This window comes from Lepidochelys kempii, chromosome 5 (genome assembly GCF_965140265.1).
Source record: "Lepidochelys kempii isolate rLepKem1 chromosome 5, rLepKem1.hap2, whole genome shotgun sequence".
Lineage (NCBI taxonomy): Eukaryota > Metazoa > Chordata > Testudines > Cheloniidae > Lepidochelys > Lepidochelys kempii.
In genome coordinates, this window is record NC_133260.1 from 51,083,275 (window position 1) to 51,110,303 (window position 27,029).

The window sequence follows — 27,029 nt, forward strand, 5'->3', positions numbered from 1 at the left end:
GCTGCTGACGTATTACTGTGGCTCTTTGGCAACATATATTGGTAAATTCTGGCTCGTTCTCAGGCTCAGGTTGGCCACCCCTGACGTAGAACTTCACCAAAATAATTCCTAAAGCATATCTTTTAGAACAGGGGTTCTCAAACTTGACTGCATCGCAACCCCCGTCTGACAACAAAAATTACTTCACGACCCCAGGAGGGGGAACCGAAGCCTGAGCCCACCCAAGTCCCGCTGCCCTGAGCTGGGGGCCAAAGCCCGAGTCCCACTGCTGCAGGTGGGGGGGAGCCTGTAACTTGAGCCCCGCCGCCCAAGGCTGAAGCCCTCAGGTTTTGGCCTTCAGCAGTGGGCTTGGGGTTTGGCCACAGGTAGTGGGACTGGGGCTTTGGCCCCGGGTCCCAGCAAGTCTAGCGGCAGCCCTGGAGACCCCATTAAAACAGAGTAATGACCCACTTTGGGGTCCTGACCCACAGTTTGAGATCCGCTATTTTAGAAAAACACCTAATCTTGATGTAAGTGACAGAGAATCCAGCACGATTCTTGGTAAATTGCTTCAAGGGTTATTTACTCTGACTGTTAAAAAATTTACACTTTATTTCCAGTCTGCATTTGTCTAGTTTCAACTTCCAGCCATGGATAGTGTTATAACTTTCTCTGCTAGACTGTTCCCCATGTAGGTACGTATAGACAATAATCAAGACGCCCTTTAACTTTTTTTCCTCTGTTAAACTATATACATTTATCTCCTTGAGTCTATTACTATAAAGCATGCTTCCTAATCCTTTAATAGTTTCTTGTGGATCTCCTCTGAACCCTCTCTAATTTATCAACATCCTTCTTGAATTGTGGACACCAGGACTGGACACCATATTTCAGTGGCAGTCACACCAAGGCCAAATACAGAGGTGAAATAATCTCTCTATTTCTACTTGGGATTCCTATTTATGCATCCAAGAATTGCATTGCCCCTTTTGGCTACAGCACACTGGGAGCTCATGTCCAACTGATTATCCACTATGACCCTCAAATCTTTTTCAAAGCCACTGCTTCTCATATGAGAGTTGTCCAGCCTGTAAGTACAGCCTACCTTTTTTGTTCCCAGATGTATACATTTAGTCATATTAAAACACATATTGTTTTCTTGCACCCAGTTTACCAAGCAATCTGGATCACTCTGAATCAGTGACCTGTCCTCTTTATTATTTATCACTCCCCCAATTTGTGCATCATCTGCAATCTTTATTAGTGATGACTTTATGTTTTCTTCCAGCTCATCACTAAAAATGTTAAATAGCATAAAGCCAAGAACCAAACCCTGCAGGATCCCACTAGAAACACAGCCATTCAAGGAGGAGGATAATTCTCCATTTACAATTTTGAGCCCTATCAGTTAGCCAGCTTTTAATCCATGTTACAGGTGCTATGTGAATTTTATATTGTTCTAATTTTTTAATCAAAATATCACAAAGTAACGAGTCAAATGCCCAAACTTGTAATCTCATTAAAAAAAATAAAAATCAAGTTAGTTTGACAGGATCTATTTTTCATAAATAGACTGGCATTGTGTTGACTGGCATTAATTATATTACCCTCCTTTAATTCTTTATTAACCAAGTCCCACAGCAGCCACTATTATCTCGTCCGGGATCAAGTCAGACAGACAGCCCTACAATTATCCAGTTCATCATCCCATTTACCTTTTTTTAGATATTGGCACATTAGCTTTCTTCCAGTATTCTGAAACTTCCCCAAATTTTTAAAATGTTATAAAATAACCATCACACGTCTGTTTCATTTTTAAGCCTACGATAGTTACAACACCCCAAATCTCTGTAACTGTGATTAAGAAAAAATATTTTCTTTATTCTTTGTTTTCTTATGTGGGTCATTTGCCAGGATGCTTTCTCTCTTATTCAGTCAGTTGCCCCACATGTCTCTCTTTCACACAGTATCAGGAAAGAAAACCCCCCTTTAAAAAAAAAGTGATTGAAAAACCACAAATATTGGCAGAGGGACTTGGAAACAGATACACTAGCTGAAACTAAACTCATTTTTTAAATTGACTAGATATTGAGTTGACCACATCCCTTTAAAAGCTGCATAAACTGACAATTTAGGCCATGAACTTGCAAAGGCTTAAGCATGTAAATAATTGTATGCATATGAATTATTGAATTCAGTGGGACTACTCTTATACATAAAGACACAGGCATGCTTAAGTCTTTGCAGGAGCAGATCATTTAGCGACCCCTCCCATGCCTCCCATTTGTCAGTGGTAGAAGGGTTTTTCAGGCCACGAATTAATATATCATAAAATGGAACTACTGAGTGAATTTGAGACTTGAATATCTCCATTTTTAATCCTAGTTCTCTAACTAGAACAGTAAATCATTCTACTCTACAAAGCAGCAACAATAATACTTTTAGATCTTATCTTACGCTTTGAGCAAAATAATAAAAATTTAAAAAATAAAAGGTTGCTTTTAGCAGTATACATTATTACTTCTATCATATATTTCTGAACTTTTGTTATATAATGCTAAAAGGACATGCAAGATGCCATGCATTCTTCTCTAGAAGAAAACGGTCTTTACTTTATGACTACTATACACATCTGTTGTTAATATAACAACTTCTTGATACCACAATGCAAATCTGAGGTGGCAGAAATTACAAACTAATCCCGCAATTATTGCAAGGTTGAGACCTCTATTAGAAGCCATACTTGCAAAATGGCTACAGGATCTGGTCCTCTGGGTCTTTTTCCAGAATTTAAACTTTCCTTTTCTCTTTTTAAAATTGCCCCTCTGGTTTGTAAAATAGGTTGGCCTTCTAAATGTAAACTGTCTTGCTGAATTTACAGCCATAAAGACAAATATTAGCTAAGGGAAGTGTGACTTTCATCATTCACCTTACGCCTTCTTGTGTTTGCAGTGTTATCCCATGTAATACCTTTGTTTCAGACTGTAAGTGCCTTATAGCAGGGACCTTGGCTTTTCTGTGTTTGTAAAACATCACATACACTTACAGTGCTCTATAAGTAATTACTTCTACAAAAATGTAAACACTGTTTGCCACCTTACTGCATGAATGACGTAACAGATGTATCCAAGTAAATGTGCTTGTCCAGTATAGCTGGATGTACCTGGCCTGTCTTGACATCCCATAGGAAACTGCTGCCAAAATACATGAACATTTGAAAAAATAGTGAAAAGTTTGTTTAAAAAAAAAAAATACTGAGTCAGGTCTCATTTTTACTTTGAATTCTGAGGGCACACGCAGATGGCTAATGCCAATTTAGTTGCCTAAAGTAAAAAGTAACTATTGAACACTTACAATATTTCTGACTCGTTTGGTTTATCATATATACACTTACTAAAGTGTCACTGTCAGCTGTTTTGTCCCCAAATTTACATTTTGCAAAACAAAACCTAAGATTAATGGAAATCTTTCTATAACATATTTTTGTTTGGTTGGCTGGTTCAGTTTTTTGTTTTGTTGTTTGGGGATTTTTTTTATCCCAACGGAAAGATTTTAAAATAAATGCATATTCCCCTGCAAGGTTTGCAACCCACATACTACAGCACTATGAATCAAAAAGTGCAAGTGATTGATTTTCAGTGTTCAAGCTGGGGGAAAATGCATGTACACAAACAGTTTAACTGGTAAAAAGTAAATTGAATCCTAACATGTACAGTTTTAAGTAATCTAAGTTTACTAGTACACAGTTTTGTTTGCAGTGTGATGAAGTTAACAATGCCCTTTTAAAATGATGCACAGATTAGCCAATTTGCATCAACCCAAACTTCCGATCCTTTCCAAAATAAGGATATTTTTACGTATTTCCTCCTTGTTTACTGCAGATACTAACTGACTTAGTAAAAACATTGCTCACTCCCTCAATTCACATTTAATTTCCAAGCGAAGCATTGCTTCCAGCTTTGAATACATCAGTCAACGCCTTCTAAGGCACACTAGCTCTCCCTCTCTGTTTCATGAGCGAAGCGATCTATCAGAGGTATTACTGTAGGATCTCCTGAACAAAGCTCATTTACTCAAGCTATACCGAGGGATCGTAATCTGGCCATTTGTCCGAAGAGATCCCTTTGCAGAAGAGTGGGAGCTATGGAAAAAAGGACGTTTCATGTGCGACCTTAGATTGGAAGCTGCTTGGAGCTGTGGCCACCTGCTCCTGAAAGCCTGAGGCGCTCCTGGCACCTAGCGGGCGCTACCCCCCATTATATAAAGAATAACCGGAGATGTAGGTTTGCGGGGAGAGGGCAGGGAGACGTTCCTCCCCCCACGTTTCCCCTTTCTCGGCGTCTCCCTGAGGCGGCGTAGGGCGAGGGCTGACACCATGTGTGCGGCCTCGCAGGGGGAGCGCTAGCCCGGGGCGCAGCCGAGTAGCAGGGGCCAGACAGTCTTCGCAGTTTTCGATGGGAGCAGGCGCGGGGCCCAGACAAGCCCCAGAGCCCGGCCTGGTGGCGAGGCTGCCCCGGCCCGGCCTACCTGGTAGAGCGGGGAGCCGGCGTCAGGCTGCGAGCCCACCGCGGCCACCCTGTCCCCGTGGTACGCGCGGGCCAGAGTCGCGGCCGGGCGGCAGAGCCGCAGCCCCAGCCGCCACTTCAGGCCCGACAGCATCGCGGCGCGGAAGCTCCGGGCACGGGGGCGGAAGCGGCAGCTTCCCCGGCCTGCAGCCGGCTGCCCCGCCACTCCCCCCCGCAGCAGCCAATGGAAAGCGCGGGGCCGAGCTGCGGCCTCCGGAGGTTGCTGCTGCTGCTGCTGCTGCTGAGGTCTGAGCCGCCTGCGGCATCGCTCGGGGTAGGGCGGTCGCCCAGGGCCCGGCCGCGCCCCGCAGGCGTGTGGGAGACAGGGGCCCCGGGGCTGCCGGCCCCTCACACGCCTGCCGGGCCCCGTCTGCCCAGAACTGCGCCCACTGAGCTGCAGCTCCGCAGCGCCCCGTGGCAGGGACTTCCCTACACCCCCCCCCCCATGGAGGTGTTTACCCCTCCCCCAGAATTTCCCCAGCACCCCACCCGCGGTTTTGTGAACTAGTTACAGGCAGTGTTGCCAGTTCAGTGATTGTTTGCAAATGTGAATTGAAATTGAAACATTAATACACACTTTAAAAGCATATACAGTGTATGATAAAATGCGTGTGTCTGAAAAAGTATAATAGATCTGAAAAGTATGAACATAGACTAGCTTCCTTGTACAGCTGTCATTTTTATGACCATGTCAGTGCATTCATTTCAGTGATGTGAGCCAACCTAATAATTTCAAATTATGATTTGTAAGCAAAGTCTAAATGAGCTCTCCCTGACAGCTGGTGATGAGCTGGGAGCTGGAGGGAAAGGCTTCAGAACCAGATTGTATTTACATTCACACCTAATCTACATAAGTATCCAGCAAACAGAGCTATGTTGCCCAACTGATAGATTGGCTGGGGTTGGGTTACAAATCACTTGAATGCGGGGGGCATAAAGAAATGTTGTTCTTATTGTATGAGTAAAGGGTGGTAGAACTGTACTTAGCCTCTGCTGAATGAGGGTATGGGAGGGGGGGAAACAGGTGTTTTGCTTAATAATCTGCCTGAGTCACAAGTACTATTTGACCTGCCCCACTCTCCTGTTTAAAGACAGAGCTGATTAGGCTCCATGGATAGTCTTTGATTCTGTTAAGTGACCACTACAGGTGAAATCACTGATAATCAGGTCTAAGTGCTTAGACGGGCTGTGGGACAGTGTTTCTGTGGAAGAGACAGCCCAGTCTGCACTAGGAGCAAGGTTTCCTCACTGAGAGCTCAGCAGAAATCACTGAGAGCTGGGTGGAATCTCAAGAGACCAACTTGCAGATGCCATAGTGGCAGCAGAAGGTGATGGCACAGGGCCATTGGCAACAGAGCGATGGAGTGAACTCTGGCACCATGAACAACCGTGGCCAAAGTGAACAGTGAGCAGCTGGAGGAAGGTGCAAGGTGCCTTCTTGCCCCCCACCTGGGAGGTGAACTCATATGAAAGCACCTCTGAACTCAGAGTCTCCACTGACCAAGGACACCACCAGTGAGTGTTAATGAGACTGTTAAGAATGCTGGAGACACAACACAGTTCATGCAAACAAACATGGCTGTGGCATTGTACTTTCTATTTAAGCAAGAGATACCACACACTACAAACTGGAGGCCCATGTTAAGTGCATTGTCACTTGTTCATCCTGAAGTTGAACACTGGTTTCCAAACAAGACCAGCAAATGCTCACTGTCTTTCTGCAAGAAACTCGACTGGCTAGACGCACGTGGTGCAACAGTGAAAGACTCAACAGTTGAAAAAGTGAAGAACCCTCTCACCACATTCAAAAAATGTGCATATATGGCTGATGAATGTACCAGTGCAAATGTTCATCAAGTATTAAGTCATTGTGTACGTTATCTTGATGTCAGTGGTAAGCCAGTAGATGCATTTCTAGATGTTCAAGTTATAGAAGACAGATTGGCTGCATCTGTGACAACCCACATCTTAGAGTTAAATGCTTGTCGTCAACTGGACCCCAAATAGATGGCTGCTTGTGCATCTGATGGAGCTGCAAACTTCTCTGGAAGACATTGTGGAGCACAAGCTTTGCTCAGAGAAAAGTGTAACCCTTGTCTCTCCTATACGCACTGTAGAGGTCATCTACTCCAACTAGCGCTAGTACGAGCTGCAGGCTCTTCAAAAGACTTTTGAAAAGCTATAAATTTGTCTTCATTATATTTTTTTCAGCAAGAGTCCAGAAAGACTGAATATCTTGGAAAACATAGAGGATACACTGGGACTGAAGTTCAAATTAGTCCAACCTGGGAAAACCCTCTGGCTTTCTCATGAGTGATCCTTGGCTGTCTTAAAATTACTCCAGCCATTGTTACTGGCTTTGGAAAGTATCTACTAAGATGGGATGGATCTAAGTAGTGAAGCTGGTGGATTACTTTTGCTACTATGTTCAGAGAAGACTATTGCCATTCTCTCTCTTGTAAGTCTACTGTTGAAACCATTTGGGTCATTAAACAATGCCATCCAGGCATCTGCTACAACAGTAGTAGATCTTTGTCCAGCAACAGAAGCTACATTTGGATCAATCAGAGAGTTATCCATTGAAAAAGTACTGGAAGAAGCAAAGACTTCAGTCCAGAAGTTGACTAATGGAGGCATTTATATTGAATTCTTAATTTAAGAGGACAAGAAGTGTTTGTTAAGACAACTGAAAAAGTACACAGACTTGATTCTTAAAAATCTACAATAGCGACTTCTAGATTCTACTCAACCTCTACGTAGCTTTTACAGATCCCTGTCTTATAAAACACCGACAGTTGAGTGGAGTGAGGTACTACCAGCAGGGGAGCTGCCATGTGCTCAGGACAGAATAGAGAATTTGAACACAGAGTGGAATATCATACAATGAATTAAAGAAGATTTGACTTCAGCTTCTTTTTTATCATCACTAGTAGCTCAACCCAATCTTTATGCTATGTTTCCTGGGCTGAAAGAAGTAGGAATTCATCTCTTGCTGCTCCCAGTCACAACAGCCACAGTTGAGCATTCTTTTTCATCATTGAATAGAATTTTGTATGTTGAAAGAAGTCGCTTTCTGCCTGATCATGTGAATGAACTAACGAGCATATCAATTGAAGGAATGGAAGTACTGGATGTATGAGAAGCCACCAAAGATGAATGCATTGCATTCAAGAAGTTCATTAACAGAGTTGTGCAAAATTATAACAAGAAACCAAGAAGGATGTAGATGTAGTGCTTCATAGAAGGCTTGAGTAGCCAACTTTAATTGGGGTGATGATTTTAAAATCTAATAAAATGGTCATGAAACATTTTTCAGTTTTTACTATGGTGCCATAGAGCCCACCTTCGCCCTCACGCTCTCACCCCTCATCGGCCCTGACACCCGCCCCCCCCCCATTTCAATTCCTGAAAACACTGTGTGTGCTAGAACCTCAAACTCAGCCTAAATCCAGGGCCTGCCAGTTACTAAAGAACTATTTAAATCTGCCCATTTGTGGGGTTAGACGAGAGCCTTGCCTAAACTCCCCTCACCTACCACTGCAGGCAGCAGCAGATTGGAAGCAAGACTTAGAACATGAAGCTAAGACCACAAGGTTTTGAACAGACCCCTCTCATCGACCTCTCACCTTTGCTAGTTTAGGCATCTTCCACACCTAACTGGTGGCTTTTGTGAATTAGGGTTTAAGACACTTGTCTCTCCCCATTCATTTATAGCAGGGGATCTCAAACTGGGGGTTGGGACCTCTCAGGGGTCACAAGGTTATTACGGGGGGGGGGGGGGGGGGGAGGGTCATGAGCTCTCAGCCTCCATCCCAAACCCCGCTTTGAATCCAGCATTTATAATGGTGTAAAATATATTAAAAAGTGTTTTTAACTTATAAGGGGGGGTCGTACTCAGAAGCTTGCTATGTGAAAGAGGTCACCAGTACAAAAAGTTGGAAAACCACTGATTTATAGGGAGCTTTGGCACCAAACTCAAGTTTTGTAAATTGCTGTGATTTTCCTAGACACCCAGAAGTTAGGCACTGTGACACTCGGCATCGGAATGCCTATGTATCTGTGACCAGAGCCTTAAAATAATAAGGTAAAGGCAGATATCTTGTTAAGGGAAAGCCTTTAAAACTGAGCAGCAGGGACTAAAGATTATCCCAGAGACAAGGAAAGAAACATTGATTTGGGCTGTGAAAGCTTTAAATCGGGGTGGGGACCCTTTTTTCTATTAGGGGCCACTGACCCCCAGAAAAAAAAATCAGTCACAGGCCACACACAGTCCCGCAGAGGGGCATGGAGGCTCGGGGGTTCCCCTAGGCTCTCGGGTGGGGCCAGAAATGAGGGGTTCACAGTGCAGGAGGGGGCTCTGGCCTGGGAGGAGGTGAGGGCTCTGGCTGGGGGTGTGGGTGCTGAGGGATTTGGGGTGCAGGAAGGGGCTCCAGGCTGGGGGCAAGGGGTTTGGAATGTGGGAGCAGGATCAGGGTTGGGGCAGAGGGTTGGGGTGCAGGGTCTGGGAGGGAGTTAGGGTGCAGGAGGGGGTTCAGACCTGGGGTTGGGGTGGGGGTGCAGGGTCTGAGAAGGAGTTAGGGTGCAGGAGGGGGTTCAGAACTAGGGCAGGGGGTTGGGGTGCAGATGCAGGATCTGGGAGGGAGTTAGGGTTTGGGAGGGGGTTCTGACCTGGGGCAGGGGGTTCAGGCTCCAGCCAGGCAGCGCTTACCTCAGGCAGCTCCTGGTCAGTGGTGCAGCAGGGCTAAGGCAGGCTCCCTGCCTGCCGGGGCTCTGCGCTGCTCCCAGAGCGGCCGCTATGTCCAGCCCGGAGGTAGAGAGGCCGGGGGCTCTGCGCAGTGTGTGCTGCCCATGCTCACAGGTGCCACCCCGCAGCTCCCATTGCCCATGCTGTGGGTGGGGGCAGTGCTTGGAGCTTCCCTGATCACCCCTACTCCTAGCGGCCGCAGGAACATGCTGGTTGCTGCCAGGAGTTGTACGGAGCCGACTAGACTTCTGGCAACCTGGCGAGCTGGGGTGACGGGGAGCAAGGGATCAACTTCCCATAATGCAATGTTCTCCATCCCAAAATATCTTCTGTAGTCCCTAATTTTCATGCCTATTTTCAATTTCCCATGATCCCATGCTAGACTCTGCCAATTCTAACAGAAGCATGGAGCCTGCACAGTTCTGAATGATTGTCATGAGCTTTACAAGCATAGGACACATGATCCTACAGTATTTGCAGAGCCAAAAGAAGACGTGCAGGGAAACATGATGATTTCTTGGCGGAGTGATTGCCATGGGACATAGCACAAACCAATTCATGTTTGTTGGTGTTGGTCACGGAGCAGCTGCAGGTAGTGAAGCACTGCTTCTGGACCTAAGAAATGAGCACTGATTGGTGGGATTGCATCATAATGTGGGTTTGGGATGACAAGTAGTGGCTACACAACTTTCAGATGCATCTATATTGCTGGATCTGTGTGCCTAGCTTGCCCAGCAATCCAATGCATGGACACCAAACTGCAAGCTGCACTGAAAGTTGAGAAGCAAGTAGTGATCACACTATGAAAACTTGCAATGCTGGATTGCTACTGAGCAATTGTAGAGTTGAAAAATCCCATAGTCATGCAAGCATGTAGGGCCATTAATTGTCTCCTGCTATGCAGGACTGTGATTCAGCAGTGTGGGGGACATAGTGGATGGTTTTGCAGCTATGGACTTCCTGAACTGAAGTGGAGCAACAGCCAGTGTACACATCCCTCTTTTGGCCCCAGAGTACATCAACATAAAAGTCTACTTTTACATGGTTAAGCAACCACTGGTGGATCATCGTGGATGCTTCATTGACATCAATGTTGGCAAGTCAGAGAAGGTGCATGACATTCACATCTTTAAGAATGCAGGACTGTTCAGAAAACTACAAGGGACCTTCTTTCCCAACCCGCCGAATACCATTGGTGATGTTGAAATGCCAGTAGCAATCCTAGGGGACCAGCCTACCCCTTACATCACTGGCTCATGAAGCCACTCAACAGCATCAAGGAGAGATTCAACTACAGGCTCAGCAGGTGCAGAATGATAGCTGAATGAGCTTTTGGTAGATTGAAAGGGTGCGGCGTCATTTATTTGTCAGAATGGATCTCAATGCAAAAAATATCCCAATCGTTATAGCTGCCTGCTGTGTCCTGCATAACATCTGTGAAGCAAAGGGGGGGAAGTTCCCACCTGGGTGAAGGGCACAGGTTGACCAGCTGTCTGCTGAGTTTGAACAGCCAGACATAAGGGCTATCAGAAGAGCTCAGCGTAGAGCTATACAGCTCAAGGCGGCTTTGAAAAAGCATTTGAACAAGTAATGTGTTGTGGGGCACTGGCCCTGCAACTGGGGGGCCTGTTAGGAATTGTGTGGTACTGGCTGCACATTTGTCACTGCCAGTGCAGCTAGTAATGTTGAGGTGTTTGCTGTACACTTATAACGACTACATTGTTTGCCACTGGGTTGGGAGTGTACAAGACCATTACTTTCACTGCCAGCAGGCATTGTACACTATATGTTGTAAACTGGTAAAGATGAATCACTTTCAAAATAAAAGTTTTGATTTACAAAAATAGCATTGAACACGCTGCAGAACATAATAGTAAATACTGTGATGCTGGCAAACCTGTGCCAGCTCATTCCGAAGCCCCACATAGATTCAGCTGGTGTGTTAGTATAGATCAAAGTGACTGTTAAATGTATAAGTAGTATTTGGTGTTTAAACTTAATATAAACTAATGGGATGTTACATGCTTTGTTTTCACTTATTTGTATCCTGTTACAATGTGTAAAGATCTACATTGTGTCTACACCTGTAACTAAATAACCAATCATATGAGAAAGAAGCCTTGTGGAATGCAAATGAATGCAAATGAAGAATTCTAACAGAAAAGAGCTAATTTCAAAGCAAGTGGTCATTGTGTTTGATGATTGGAGGTCAAAGACTCAACAGCATTCCTCACTGAGTCAAAGGAAAAGCCCACAGGGGTAGTGACACTGTCATCTTGTTTTCTGTGAAAAGAAGCTATAAGTATGGATTCAAGAAAAGATCCGGGATCTCTGGACTGTTTGGGCTCTTACAAGGAAGTGTACCAGATGCAAAGCAGAGATCCCCACAGACAATCTGGGTACCCTAAAAAGACTTTAGGGAAACTGGGAGTTTATTACGTCACTGCCACATTTGAAATTACAAACTGTGACTCACCTGTACATATAATTTACCTGCTTTAACCACTCAATAACTCTCACTTCCTTTTCTTAGCTAACAAACTTTTAGTTAACTACATAATCGACTACCAATGTTGTCTTTGGTGTAAGATCTAGAGTACCAGTTGATCTGGGGTAAGTGACTGGTCTCTTGGGACTGGGAGCAACCTTAATGTGATGTGATTTCTGGTTTAAGTGACCTTTTATCACAAAGCCCAGTTTGTCTGGGTGAAAAGATAGACTGGAGAGGCTAACAGGACTGTCTGACTCCATGGTAAGACTGTTACAGTGATCCAGGAGTTCACTTCTGGTGAAATCTAAATTATAGAACACACCATCAGTTTGAAGCGTCTGCCCCATTTTCTGACAGTCTACCCTAAGATAGGCACTCTCAGTTGTGAGCCACTCCACACACCATGACAAATACATTTTAACTTATATTTTTAGAACCTAAACAAACAAACAAAGGGAAAGGAAAATTGATGGCCAGTGTAGCTACACATACCTCAACCATGGCTCTCACAGGTCAGTGTATATGGCGCTGTGGTTGTCCATGCTTTCCCACTGTGTGGAGTGGAAGGGGTAGGTATGTTGGCCCTGCAGCCATGTGGAATGCTGAGGAAGGGGTAAAGAGATGCTATGCTGAAGTTCTCCACCAATTGCAATGACAGTTGAGCCCAAGATTGTTGAATCTAGAGGTCCACAAGAGTCTGCAGCACCTGCATTTGTTGTTGTTGTATCCTGGTGCATCGCCCTCTCCTTTTCCTGTTGGAGCTCCTGGGCCTCTCTCATCTCCACTCTTTCCTTTTCCAGGCTGTCTCCAATATTCACCCTGCAGACCATCTATTCAAGATCTGATGCAGCAAAGAACATGTCATCCCACATCCTCTTTCTCCTCCTTATGTGGGTGAGTTGTTCTGCTGGCATGGAAGGTGTACCCCTCCTGGCTGCAGCTACAGATACTATGTTGACAATGATGTCTCCGTGTTATGTACAGAAAGCAAAACTTAAGATTCATAAATCCCTCCTTGTCTTGATCCCCTAAAGTGTGAAACAAGATATGCTTATTTGCCCTTCCGCTTTGGAATGCTTGATCAAGACACAGCTGAGAGCCATGGTGACTGTGACCCATCAGTGGGGAGGGAAATAGAGAGGGAATTGCTGGGATGCATGAAACTGAGTATAGGGCACTGGGACTGAAGAATGGCAACATTTTCCAGTGATAGTGGTTGTTTAAGCTGATATCTCATGCCTGGGGGTGACAAAGGCAGAGAAAGCACAACTGCTGCTGACATCCTGAAGTTGCCTAGGCCCATATGTTACTAGCCTGTTTAAGGCAATGGTGTCACACTGTCTAGAATAGCTCACAACCATGAGTGCCTACCACAGAGCAGATTGTCAAAAACAGGTCAGAAACCCCAAGCTGGTTGTATGTTCTATAATTAGATTTCACCAGTAACAAAACCAGGTATGTTCTATAATTAGATTTAACCAGAACTCCTGGATCACTGTACTAGTCTTACCATGGAGTCACAGACGGTCCTCTTGGGGTCTCCAGTCTATCTTGCTACCCAGGAAGCTGGGCTTAGTGATAAATGGTCGCTTATATTAAAAAAAAAAAAATCAAAGTATTCAGGTTACACCCAGTCCCAAGAGACCAGTCACTCCGGATCGATTTGCATCCTAATTCTCATTCCCAAAGACAACACTGGTAGCCAATTATGTAGTAAACTAACTGAAGCTTTATTAGCTAAGAAAAAGGAATGAGAGTTATTGAGAGGTTAAAGCAAATAAAAATATACGTACAGGGGAATCATTCTATAATTTCAAAAGATAGCAGAGATGTAGTAATCTGCCAGCTTCCCAAAAGTCTTTTAGGGCTGTGCAGAGTAACTCTAGGAATCTTTGTCTGCTTGTTTGATTATTCTGCACTTTTAGAATCCAAACAGTCAAGAAATGAAGAATTTTTCTGTGTGTCCATACTTATAGAGTCTCACAGAAATCAAACTGACTACAACAGTTGCCACACAGGTCCCTTCATCATGGGGGAAAAGGAGGGAGGGAAGAATGCATTTAAAGTCTGATAATTGATCTTGCACAATGGCTCATTTGCATTTAACGAACAGGATTTAACATCTTCTTGTTAGAGACCATTATTTGCATTACCCAAGGCTTTTTCCCTGTTTGATAAGTTACATAGTCAGACTATGCAAATGCTTGCTATCACTTTATAACAGGGTATTGAGTGAGAACAATACATGCAGCATCCTACAATAATTTTATAAAACACTAAACACATTCTTATGAACTTCAGATCTAATAAGCAAGACTGGTTCCTAGCTATGCATCTGTAAGCATTCAGTGAGACCTGGGGCGTTTACATGAGCTGGCATCTGGTCTGCCAGCATCACAGGTGCCTGCCGAAGTTATTGCTGAATGGCTTGAGAAAGTGTCCTACTGCAGAGGAAGAATAAGTCTGTAATCTGTAGAAACCTGAGAGGACTGCAGATGATCAAGATCTCTCAGGAGGATTCAAAGGACATCCCTGGGTACATAAATTGTTTTGTACGCATCCTCCACCCCCCCCCCCCCTTCTCAGAAGTTTCCACAGTGGCGTACAGGCTGGTAGTAGGGTCTCTGCCAAGTATGGCATGCAGCTCTTTGCAAAAGTAACAGGTCCGCGGCTTGGCACCAAATCAATGGTTGGCCTCCCTGGCCTTCTGTAATGCCTGATTCCTTGGCTTTCATGCAGCACTGCTGATCGTCCCTGTCAAAACCCTTTTCTTGCACACCTGAGCAATCTTCTGACATTTCTGTGGCTGGTTCAGAGCTGTGCTTGCGCAGCCTCTTCTCCCCATAGGCCAGGAGATCCAGCATCTCCCCTCTAGTTCAGGCAGAAACACAATTGGAGTCGTGGGTAGCTAGGCCATTGCACACAGCGGAGAGCTGCTGGGTATGCTCGCTCAACTGAACAATCAAGAAAAGGCAATTCAGAAATTTACAGGGATTTTGGAGGGGGGGGGGGACCCCGCGTAGGCAAGCGTCTGGTCTACATGTCCCTATGCAGTGGAATTCACAATTGTGAGCAGAGTAGTCAATGTCAGGCAGTGTTGGACAATGGCTGGAGGACTGTTAATGTCAACACAGGTAATGCAGTGTCTACTCACGCTGCGATGACCTACATACATCAACCACGGCTCAATGCCACTTGAGGTGGTTACTATGTCAGCATAATAGGGCACTTACAACAGTGGAAAACAACTTTAAATGTAGAGGTGCACAACTAGGTCAATGCAAATTATGTGAAATTAACTTTGTAGTGTAGATCAGGCCTAAAACTAGGATGTTTATCCAAAGTAGTGTCTCAAAAGGGATGAGGAAGGTTATGGTGGATCAGGAATTCAGTCGCACCTAAAGGATATCAGTGCTTTCCTTGTGACATGACTAGGAGAGCCTTCTCCCTAAGTTTAAACACACACACACACTCACTCACTCCTCTAACCTGTGTAGATCAGTCACTTTATCACTGATCCCTAGTACTTATCCTACTGGCAAATAACCTTCTCTGTTGCCATCAGGTAAGTGCAGATGTTCGTATAAAACTATTGTCTATTGATATCTCTGGTCCAGTATTGGAAAAGAGCTTTCTTCAACTGGCAATTGGGTCCTGATTTTCCAAAAAGAGGCTGTTTCCTACTTGTAGTAACACGCTGAATTTGTTTCACATTGCAATAAAGTAAATGTATAATGCAGACAGTATTTTTCTGTTTTTTCCTTTATTATTGAAGATGTGTTTAAATAAGGTTCTTTTCAGTTTCATCCTGAAGAGAAAGAATCCCTTGATGTTGTTTATTCCTACAGAAATGATGGTTATAAAAATGCAGCATTATAAATTTGTTGCAGGAGTAAAGAAGATAATGAGCTTCAGGGGACAGTCCCTTAAATATAAATACTGTAGCTCTGGTAATTCAATATGGTTTTTGTATATTAGTCATAAATATATAAATGAATTACTGTGGAAGTCATATATGTGTGTGTGCGCATGTGTGCAAGACTTTCACAGATAGAAGTCCTTTTAAAAGAAGACTGAAAGTATCTACCTCTCCCTATACTGATTATCATATGCCCAAATGTAACATTGTTACAGAACTACTGGAGTACAGTGCAGTGCTTAAAAAAAGATTTTTGCATGATTAATTTTTCAGATGGAATTAAACAAAATCAGATTACAATTTATAGCATGGACTTCCCCTCTTCCTCCCCTCCCCCCGCCGCCAAAAATAAACACTGTAGAAGGGCCTGGGGACATGATCTGGCCTTAATGTTTTTCGAATTTTAATGAACTTTAGTCAAACACATGCAGATAAGTATAGAGTCCAGGGTTTTAAAAACCTTTCAATCTTTCTCCCTTCCCCCACCAAAAAAACAAAACCAAACCGTTTTCTAAAGCAGAGAAGGTTTAAAATCAGGTTTTAATTTTTTGATCTTCTCTCAGTCTAGAATATTTACATAAAGAAAACACTGGAACATTTTTCATACTAGAAATATCAGGCTCTAAATTAAGCTGTGAATGGAAAAACTAAAGTTTTCAAAATAAAAAAAATTAATGTAATTAAAAGAATGTTGCAAAATTGCTATAAAACATGCCAAATCAAGGAATAAAATCTACTCACCCACCATTACAATAAAGTAAGTAAAATGTCGCAAGGGTGAACAGACGGCAAAACATAGCTATTATGCTATGTGCTAATATGGGAACCTTAGCCATTCAACTCTCATTACCTTTAAAAGTTTCTTCTTTTAGATCATTATAAACTTGCTTATTGCTAAAAGTTTTGTTAAGACAGCTAAAGTAAGATCAAATACACAAGTGATATAAAAGTATTTATTTACATAATTTACATAAAGAACAGACTGCTTTCTTTGAACCCGAAAACTTACGCATGAACAATATTACATATGTTTGTCAAAGAACTCTTCAAGGAAAGCAGTCCTTTGCCACATCTTAATAGAAATGATAAACCATTGATCAGTGGAACTTAACACAGGATGCTGTTCTGTTTCCTTCCATCACTATGACTTATACAACTTTCATATCCAACACGGAAAACACACGTTATCTTATTCCTCTAAAGAAATGAGATTCATTTCAAAAGATATTGATAACAAAGTGCACATGGTTTGCTGTGAAAAAACAACAAGAACAAGGTCTGTTGTCCCTTCCATCTAATAGGGATAAATAAGGCACCACAAATTTTGTCGTTTCTTTATAATTTATGAAATACAAATTATTTTTGCCTTGTCGTTTGAATTGCATCTGAAATACTATGAATGAATCTTTACTACTTTAGTAGGTACTTAGAGGACATTATTTTATAGCGTCCTCCTCCACAAATCAATTTTGAGAACATATTAGCGGGGATGATCTAACTGGTTTACCTGATTCTAAAATACAACATGCCTCATGTAACAATAACTAACAAAATATTTGCATACAAAAACCAGACCCTACAAGATGTACAATAGCCTTAGCTACATGTATACAATGTTAATCTATTACTGCAGTGTTTACAGTAGGAGAAAAAATGGGTATTTCAAGTTAAAATGAAATAGTCAAACCATGAGACACTAGGCTGAAAATGGACATGTGATTGGATCCATTTGTACAGTCATTTTTTAAATGCAAGTTGTCATTTACTTGAAAAACAAGGGAAAACCATTCTATTGTAGGATAGTTTTCCCCTTCCACTGTAGCATGAAAATTGTAACCACTTCTCACATTTAGCTGCTATAAAGTACGTGATCTGGTCTTCTAGTTTAATGATTCCTAATAGCTGGTCTATTTTTGATTATTGTTCCAGTCTTGAAGGCTCCTTTAGAAGCTACAAGTCAAAAAATAACTTCTGAAAGGATAAAAATTCAAGTCTCAGCAAGTGATTCAAGAGAAATCTGATAATCATTATAATTAGAAAATAAATTATGGATTTGCTAGTAAATCACCATCCAACCCTACAGAGTAGATATTTCTTTGCAGAGGGTGGCAAAATAATCTTAAAAAATAGTTTGAATACCAAATTTAGCAAAATATTTTAAATTACTTTCTCATTAAGAATCATTTTCATTTTGGCAAGACCCATTCACAAAATACAAATTAAAGGTAGAAGCACAACCTGTAAGGTAAACAAACATATACTATGCATTTCTGACTGACCTGTGGCAAGTGAAGCAAGAGTAAAAAAGTAATTCTGGTTTGAAGGGGGTCTTCAGAACTGTTAAGGAACATAATTAGGGAGATACTCATCTTGAGGTATGTGACATTATGTAAATCCCATGTTCTGAAAGTCTATTCTGTATCCTTGATCTCCAGCGGCGAACATTTAACCAAGGAGAAAAATGCAGACTTTATCGAAGTCTAATTTAAAATATCTACCTACTCATTTCAAGAAGTCAAAAATTTAAGAATGAAAATATATTTATCTTTTAGAAGAATGCCTGATTTTAAGATTGAGACCATGTGACTCTCAACTTGTCAAGGCAATTTTTCCTTATTACATAAGTGGAAAATTAGTCTTCCTGTGACAAACCTAATACCACCCTAAAACTAAGTTACACTGTGCTAGTTAACAAAACGTAGACAGGAAACATGAGGAAAACCATTCTAACTTAACGGTTTCAAAGTAGCAAATCCTCAAAGCATCCTCACTCAGTAGTTCTGGGTTCGATTCTGCTCGCAGTTACTCTTGATTTATACTAGGGAAATTCCACTGAAGTCAATGGAGTTACAGGAGTATATAAAAGACAGTGCAAGAGTAGAATCCAGCCTATTGTATTAAATATTTACTTTAGGAAGAAATAAGCATTTACAATGGGAGATACGTTAATCTTTTCCTCACCCCCAAATCAGACAGATGAAAAAGGATTAACATGGGATAGCATCTTTTAATAAATTAAAATTAAATAAATATAGTCTTTCATGTTTATCTCTGTACATTTAAAAGGGATTAAAAATTTTTTCTCCATCAGGGCTTTTAAGCTTATGTACCTGTGAATCTGTCATTATAAAAATATGTAATTTGGAGAAGACTATAAAATAGCCGTCAATAGAAAACATTTTAATGTATTTACTACACTAAGCTTTTAGAATTGCTTCTCTATCAACGGAGATAAATATGAAGGTAATTCTCCTTCCTGGAGTGGAACTTCACAAAAAGAAGTATAGCAAATAACTTTTATAACCAGCCCAACAAGCTTCAGCATTATGATTTAAAGGGATATTGTCATGTGGATAGTCATTCATTCATTGCACTTCTAGAAGGTAGTCATGCACCCAGCATCTGCATCTAGAAAAGTTACAGTGTAAGCCAACAGCTGCTGTTTGGTCTCATCATGCCAATCTAGTTCTTAAAAATTTGAAAAATGCTCAGATTGCCCAGAACGAGAAAAACTGATTTGGTCTTCCAACAGTGCTTGTTATTCTCCATTAGCGAGGCTAGTAATAAATTAGGACTAAGGAAGAACAAAGGAGAATTCACAGCAACTCATTTATACACAGTTCTGCTGTTACACGGCAGTCTTGGATCCCAGAGGTTTATTCTGAATCATTCACCTCCATAAAGATATCATTGAAAAAATATTCCGAGATTCTGGTTGGCTCCTCTTCTTTCTCCTGTTTAGTACTGGAAGCTTGCTTCTCAGAAGACTCAGAAGAAATCTACCAAAATATAAAAAAACTGCATTTACAGGTTTGACATCTACTGAGATTTGTTGTTTCTCATGCATCTATGCCTCATCTTGTGTACAAACTAGAGTCTTGTGGTAAGTTTCAGCACTCACTTAAAATGTAAAAGCAACAGGCCTCCCTCTACCAACATAATAAAGATTTCCCCAAGCAAAATTGTTTCAGAGAATAATTTGGGATACACCAAGTTAACTGTAGTACAACCATCCTTCAAATCTTCCATTCATTTACTTGGTCAGGTAGATTAATTTTAACTGATCAAGCTATTACCTGTAACAATTATTCTTTAAAGATACAAAATTTAATGGAATCCTACTCTTGAGTGGGTGCCCTGAGCACAGAACTACAAAGTCACACAGGACGGGTTCACGTGATATTTCTGCTAAGGTAATAATGGAAATTTGATCTCAAGCAAGTAAACTTGATCTCAAGTAGGTAAACTTGTACAGAGAAGACGATGTGGCTGCTTTGCAAATTTCATAGACATACACAAGTCAGAGGCAGACATGTAGCAGACATACCTCTCACAAAACGTGAGATGACATAACCCCCAAAACAGAGTCGTCAAGCTGCTGCAGCAAGACGCAATCAGATATGGTCTCTTGGAAACAAGCACAACATAGTGTCAAGTAATGAAAGCTGAGTGGACTTCGAGGGATTTAGCATTTCCAAATAAAAGCCTAAGGAGTTTTGTCAGGAAGGACATTCAAGTTAATGGGAAACGTTGGCAGGACAAGTGATTACGGCAAACCTCTAAAACCACCTTTGGGAGCAATTTATTAGGGATTTAATGGGGGTTGCAAACAATTATCCTTATTTTGTGTTTTAGATATTCAAAGTGTTTGTAAAGCACTTAAATCTTTGCACACAGACTTGCACCAGAATAACAGACACTTATTTTAGGATACACGTCCTGTTTCAGTTTTGCTTAATGTGGAAAATGTAATGTGACCTCAAGAGATCAGAACAGAGAATCTGGGGAGATTTCATATCAACAAAACACAATCTCCTCCTTAGGGAGAGGAAATAAACAGTACAAATGAGATGGGATGTAATCAAGCAGCTGCATTTTTAACTGTTCAGTTATGGCTCCCCCCTACACTTTGCAGCACGTATAACACTACACAGCTGGCTCCTTTGGGTAAAGTGGCAAATGGTGAATTTTCAGAGACATATGTGGTCAGCTCCCTGGGTCTGCTCTCCACCTGATGTGCTCAAAGCAGTGACCTCAGGTTCCTGATTTAAGACAGAAGTGTAGGCAGAAACCGGGAGAAATAAAATATCATATAAAATGAAACATTAATTCCAAATTTTAAGATGCCTTTGCTGTTGTTATTGGAGCATTGTTCTAAGAGACTCTCCAACATTTAAAAAAAGTTGACGTAACTGTGGTTTGTTTTTCCTATTATTCAACATAGTCCTTTTGTTCAGCTTCATGGCATACAGATAAGCAAAGAGTCCACAAATCTATAAAAGAATGTCACAGTGATCACTTTGCACACACACAAATGGTTGTCTCCTAGTAGTGCTTTACATTTCATATAGACATGATGTTCAGAGGTAACTGTATGTACCTGAACTGCAGCAGTGCCTCTATTCTCACATTCAGCGGACGTCAACAGGCTTGTAGAGGGAAGGGAACAGGACTCTTGAGTGTCTGTATTGTTCTCAGCGGATGGAGTAGGTCTTTTCAGACTTTGCTTTGAGGAAGCTATGAGAGGTTTTTGGAGTCTCTGTCCATTCCCTTTAGCACCCTCTCCAGGTTCAGAGATACTTGATTTACAAATTAAAGATAAAAATCCCAGAGGTCTTCGGCCAGCCCTGTTCAAAACAACAAAAATTAACAATAAAGTTTCAAGGTTTATATAATATTGTCATCTTGCTTAATGAAAATGGAGTAGAAATATTGTTTGTATTTAATGAGAGTTTGACTTACAATCTAGTAGCAAACACTTCTAAATTATATGAAGATGATTAAAACATTCTAAAATAAATAATTTGGAATAGGTTAAATCAACCCCAGGATTTGTTGCGTTTGGTGGTTTTTTACGTTTTGTTTTTTATTCTCTGAATTGGAAAAATAACATTTTTTGCCAGATTATTTAAGCAGTACAGAGCTGAGAAAGCTCCTTGTAGAGCTGTAAAAGCCTTTAACAGCCTCCATGCCACCACAGTGTGGGAGCTGGGGAGCCCACCATTCACTACTCAAGAGTGGCCAACATGAGCTCCCAGATCTTTAGGCAGAAGATACTCCTAGCAACAGGAACAGCTGTAGAGGAGACCAGCCAACTTCTAGCTCACAAAAGAGGAGAGAATCCCTTCATGTGTCATTTCCACAGGCCTCCTCTAATGTACCACATGAGGGAGGAATCCCACCTTTCCCAAGGGCAACCTAGAAAGCGTCCCAGAATACAGAAGGAAGACACTCCTTGGAGCAGGAACAGCACCAGATCTTCACTCTACCAACATCAGTACAGCCAATCACAGTGAACGGTTACTTAATGTTAACTGAGGAACAAAAGTTTGGGCAAAAGCCCAGAGTCACTTTTTAGATTGTAATCTTGAAGGCAGGGACTGTCTTTTTCTATGCATGGGCAGCACCTACATATTGTGGTTGACACTGGAATACAAATAAGCAACAACTAAACCCCACACACCACAATGATATGAGAGGAGGGGCAAAATCATCAGGGGCCAATAGGCTATGGTAAATGCTACTAGGACAGGGAAAAGTAGAGGGTTACAAAAAACCTATGACTGTAGGAAAAGTAAAATGATGAGTAAATAAGTGATGCTTAGAGGAATAGAACTAAAATACAAGGGAAAGGTAAATAAAAAAATATTAAAAGGAACATTAGAAGGAATAAAAGAGTAATGTTGCATCTTCTGTTTGTTGTCTAGACTGTAAACTCTGTAGGGCAGTGACATGTCTTAATACAGCTCTAAAGAATGAGCACACTGAGTGTATTAATTGCTACTACTTAACTGAAAAGTTCAAAGACACGATATGTTTATACAGTATACTACAGCACAGGACGGGGCAATTAAAAGAAATGGTTTATTAAAGCTACCAATCTGGTTTTCCCAAGTCCAGATGCTAGTGAACAGAGTCTACATCACAAAAGGCGGCTGTGTAAATAGAAAAGCCAAATACTTAATAGGCATGAGCTATCTGTTCACTGAGGCACATTGCCAGAAAAGCATGGGACAGCATGGATCACCGTAGCTCACGAAAGCTTATGCTCAGATAAATTGGTTAGTCTCTAAGGTTTCAGAGTAGCAGCCGTGTTAGTCTGTATTCGCAAAAAGAAAAGGAGTACTTGTGGCACCTTAGAGACTAACCAATTTATTTGAGCATAAGCTTTCGTGAGCTACAGCTCACTTCATCTTATGCATAAAAGTGGAAAATGCAGTGAGGATGTTTTTATACAGTCTAAGGTGCCACAAGTACTCCTTTTCTGTTAACTATGCCGTTACCATTCCATGGTTAGAGTATTTCAAATTCCAAAGCTGATCCTTTCTAGTTTTTTGCTGAAGAAAAGGAAGGACAATGTTCTAGTGTATGGGTTTTTAACCTGGGATTATGTCTATCCTGCTCTTACCACGATGCTAAGTAGAAGGATCACCGTGTGCAAGTCCTGATAAGAAAGGGGTATTCAGTATGAAAAGGCTGAGAACCAGTGTTCCTAGAAATACCTTAGCATCGGGCTCTTTGAAAGGGCAGCTGTGCTTCCAACATGTCCCGAATGTCCAGATTCACAAATATCCATAGAACTTTCTTGCTCATTTGCTGCTTCTTTTCCCTCACGGTCCATTCCAGACACCAGCTCATCTGAACACTTGCATGCCGATTCCTCAACTGGTACAGTTCCTAAATTCTGAAAGGATTCAGATTGCCCACTTTCTGCAGTTTTAGATACAAATATAGAGGTAGGTAGTTTTTTCTTCTTTGAAGTTTTCAATTTCTCAGAAATTCTCCCTTTAAGGGAAAAAATTAATATTAAGCATAAATGGGAAATGTACATTTCTTATTGACTGAACTTATACTCTTAATATTTTTATAATATTAGTATTCTACATCATGGTCCAAACCACTGTGGTGGTGGCGATGATATTAAAAGACGTAGTGTTTTGGGGCATTACAACTGACACTAGTGTTATTTTTGTTTTTGTTTGTTTTTTAAATAAACGCAAGTAAGCTAAGTTTCTCAAAAGATACTATTAATTTTTTTTAAATAGGTTGTATTTTTGGACCTGAAAACCTTACCAGATCACACAGACATTAGAATTGGAAAAGATCAATTAGGTCATGCAACCTACCTTCTGCTAAGGCAGAATGCTCTCCTCTATTATACTTTCTAGGGCTTGGCCCCATTCTGAATTTTTCCAAATAGGGGCTTCCATAATTTTTTTTGGGAGACTATTGCACAACTTAAAAGTAATACTCTGAAATCCCCTATACAAGTGCAAAGTGCTAAACAGATCTCACTGTCAGGAAATTTCTGATATTCAATCTACTATTTTTTCCCTCAATTTCATTCCACTTCTTTTACAATTACATCCCTTCTTTTTACATTAGCTCAAATATTATGCCTCCGATGTTTCCATCCTTCAAATATTTGTAGGCTAATCCTTCTTTCAGTTAAGCCTTTTAACTAAGAAACTACACATATCTGGTTTCTTTAGTCTTTCCTCATATGTCAGACCCTCCAGTCCCCTATTCTTTTTTTTTGGTTGATCTTCTTGGAACTCCTTCCAACATGTTCACATATTTTTAGTAACAAGGTGACCAAAAATAAAACCACTGTTGTAAATTGTAGAGAGGGAGACTATCATTCCTGACATGCATGCAAGCTGTAGACCTGATTCAAAGCCCACAGAAGTCATTATAAGTCTTTCCATTGACTTTAAGGAGCTTCAGATCAAGCCCTGTATTATCCAGATTCTTTATTCAATTACAGCGATATTAAAAATAAAGCATCTCCACTATATTATGAGGTCCCACTAACATTTCACATTCGCTCTGCTGGGACTTCATAGCAGCTAAGACAAGACCTCTGCTGATCTGGTTAGAATTGTAAATGCACAAAAAGGTAGTTTGGCATAATACAAATCATCGGTTAACTGCTCCATTCCAAACAGGTGGAAACGTATCAGCTAATTAACAAAAAATTCCTTTCGGCTCTGTATTTGAGATCTTTCCTGTGGCCTTTATGCACAAGTTCTAAAAAGTACCTTGAACGGGGAGTCACTTCTATATATCTGAGGTATCTTTTGCTTGTTAATTTTTTGGGGTTGCTTTTTTTTTTCCTTTTTTAAACCCACCAACCATAAAATAAAAATAAATAAATAAATAGATCTTACTTTTAGAAATGCACAAATAAGAGGCCGCTCTTAAAATTCATGAAAATCATCTCATTTAAGGCTCCAAATATAGTAATGTTTTTGAAGCCAGTGGAATTTTAACATGAATATATAAAATTTTGCCAGACACCTAATCCCAATGCAGGTAATTGGCAATTAAAGTGAATAGAAGACAATTTTCCCCTTATGAATACATTGCCGCTGGTAGGATTAGTTAGCAAAACGGCAATTAATGTTAGCTACCATTTACAAGTGACTCCACATACATTAAATCTCAAAAATTCACCTACCAGCCATTTTCCTTGGAGCATGTGTTGATTTAACTGAAGACTCCTATATTAAACAACATTTAAAAGTCAATTTCTCTTTTTCAAAGAAGCACAATAAAAGTTAGTACAGTAATAAGATTATACATTTACAGATCTTAAATCAGCTGGGGACAAACAACAGGAAGGAAAAGGTCTTCAACTCTCAGGAATGTGATGGGACCTTTGTCACTTGTGACCCCTAGTGCTGATTGAAAAGCAGGCTTTCAGGGTATTACCAGATAGCCATGACAGGGGCCTCAAGTTCAGAGAGCATAAAAGCAAGGAAGCTGGGGGAATTCTCAAGGTTCCCACTGGAGTCGTTGAAATCATAGTGTAGAGTTCCCCACACCTCAAAACATATTGTACTCAATAGCAAAAATACATGTAAGTCACTCCAAATAAATTGGTCACCCCACAGTATGGGAAATTCGTCCAGTTTCCCTTTGCAGCTAGCGCCCCAGTAAAGAGGGATGGGGATATTTCTAGCCACATAGGTCACATAGCTTTTTCCTGTAATGAATTTCCTCCAAGAATCATGATGCACCCTTCCCTGAAACAAGACAGCCACGTGACCAGCATATGCCTGAAGCTTCCCCTGCTGCAACTGCACCATCAAAAAAAATTAAAGTGGGTGAACGCACAGAAACAATTAAGAAGAATACAAAGCATATCAAGTAAAAAGTACAATGGAAAACGGGGCCCATAAGTATACCCAACAAAGTGAACACAGAAACTAGAGCCTAAAGAATATTTAGCATTCCTACTGTTTGAAACAAAAAGCAACTTACAGCTTCCATTTTGCTGCTTAAAAGCTTCGTGGAAAAATTTCAAATTAGGTAATTAACCTAGTTAATACAGTACTATTTTGAAGTCAGTTAATACTCTCATAGTATGCATAAAAAGGTATTTCCTGAATTAGTATCTGACCTTGTAAGTATTTGCAAGATTATCATCTGCTGAGGTAGATGGAGTTCGCTTGGCAGGAGGAGTGTCACTTTTTTCAAGATCAATAGCACACCTTTTGCAAGATGTCTGATCCAAATTAGTAAATGACTCTATTGATGCTCTCTGCAGTCCTTCTGTTCCTGTACAGGTATCTAAAGAGGTAGCAGCTTTATCAACTGGAGTCGTCAGTGATCCAATGCTGTAATTATAAATACGTGTCAAAGTTACCACTGTGAAAAGTTACTATCTTAAAATAAATTAAAAATCAAATTTGCAGTGTATACAGCAAAGTTATAAGATGATTAAGACACAAATCTTTGCTTATATTCTTATCTACAACATGTACCGCTTCAAACACTTTTAGGTTTTTATCATTTAGATAAGCCTTGCAAGGTTTTGTTTTTTTAAAAACCACGAGGAACTAGGAATTCTCATGACACCCTCTGTCAGTCTTTTTAAAGGTTTTGTTCTTTTAACATTTTGTTTCATTTTCTGCTTGAACTGTGCATTTCATTTACATTTTCCTTAATATGCAAGTTAAGTGTTCCATGTACGAACACAACTATGAGTTAGTAGGTGACTTGTATGCATGATATCGCATACTAGAAGATGTGTTTGCTCCAGTGAATTGTAAAAAAGAACAACTATGTTTTTAATAAAACATGTATTTTGAGATTTGCATTTTGCTGTACTATCCCTGACCACCAAGGGCGTTCTTCCTGTCAATTATAGCTATGTCTTCTAATCTACTATAATCATGTAAACAATTGTCAAATAATTAAACTCCATTTCCATGAGAACATAAATCAATCCATGCATTACTTTAACTGCATTTTACTGTAATGGTTACAGTATTCTAGATGCTCAGGGTATTTATACTTGCAGTCTCGTCTCTATTAGATTTCCAC

At 41.0% G+C, this 27,029-nt stretch overlaps 2 protein-coding genes and 1 long non-coding RNA gene across 6 annotated transcripts in view; 1 reads left to right on the forward strand and 2 right to left on the reverse strand.

Annotated features, from left to right (window-relative positions):
- Positions 1-4,980, reverse strand: part of MCCC2 (methylcrotonyl-CoA carboxylase subunit 2) — a 91,582-nt gene extending 86,602 nt beyond the window's left edge. The window contains exons 1-2 of one of the 2 annotated variants that reach the window (XM_073344321.1): positions 4,507-4,980; positions 3,081-3,173 (exon numbers count right to left, since the gene is read on the reverse strand). In XM_073344321.1, the coding sequence (XP_073200422.1) occupies positions 3,081-3,173; positions 4,507-4,638 (225 nt within the window). In that variant the 5' untranslated portion in view covers positions 4,639-4,980. The remainder of the gene's footprint in view (positions 1-3,080; positions 3,174-4,506) is intronic. The other variant, XM_073344319.1, reaches the window with a different exon arrangement.
- LOC140911392 (uncharacterized) overlaps positions 3,974-27,029 on the forward strand; it is a 53,818-nt gene continuing 30,762 nt past the window's right edge. Inside the window, exons 1-2 of the long non-coding RNA XR_012158933.1 lie at positions 3,974-4,790; positions 12,580-12,673. This is a non-coding gene — a long non-coding RNA (uncharacterized lncRNA). The remainder of the gene's footprint in view (positions 4,791-12,579; positions 12,674-27,029) is intronic.
- The window catches only part of BDP1 (BDP1 general transcription factor IIIB subunit), a 71,501-nt gene continuing 61,109 nt past the window's right edge, over positions 16,638-27,029 (reverse strand). For all 3 annotated transcript variants that reach the window (XM_073344316.1, XM_073344315.1, XM_073344317.1), the window contains exons 38-42: positions 26,104-26,320; positions 25,159-25,201; positions 23,201-23,483; positions 21,079-21,325; positions 16,638-19,477 (exon numbers count right to left, since the gene is read on the reverse strand). In XM_073344316.1, the coding sequence (XP_073200417.1) occupies positions 19,355-19,477; positions 21,079-21,325; positions 23,201-23,483; positions 25,159-25,201; positions 26,104-26,320 (913 nt within the window). In that variant the 3' untranslated portion in view covers positions 16,638-19,354. The remainder of the gene's footprint in view (positions 19,478-21,078; positions 21,326-23,200; positions 23,484-25,158; positions 25,202-26,103; positions 26,321-27,029) is intronic.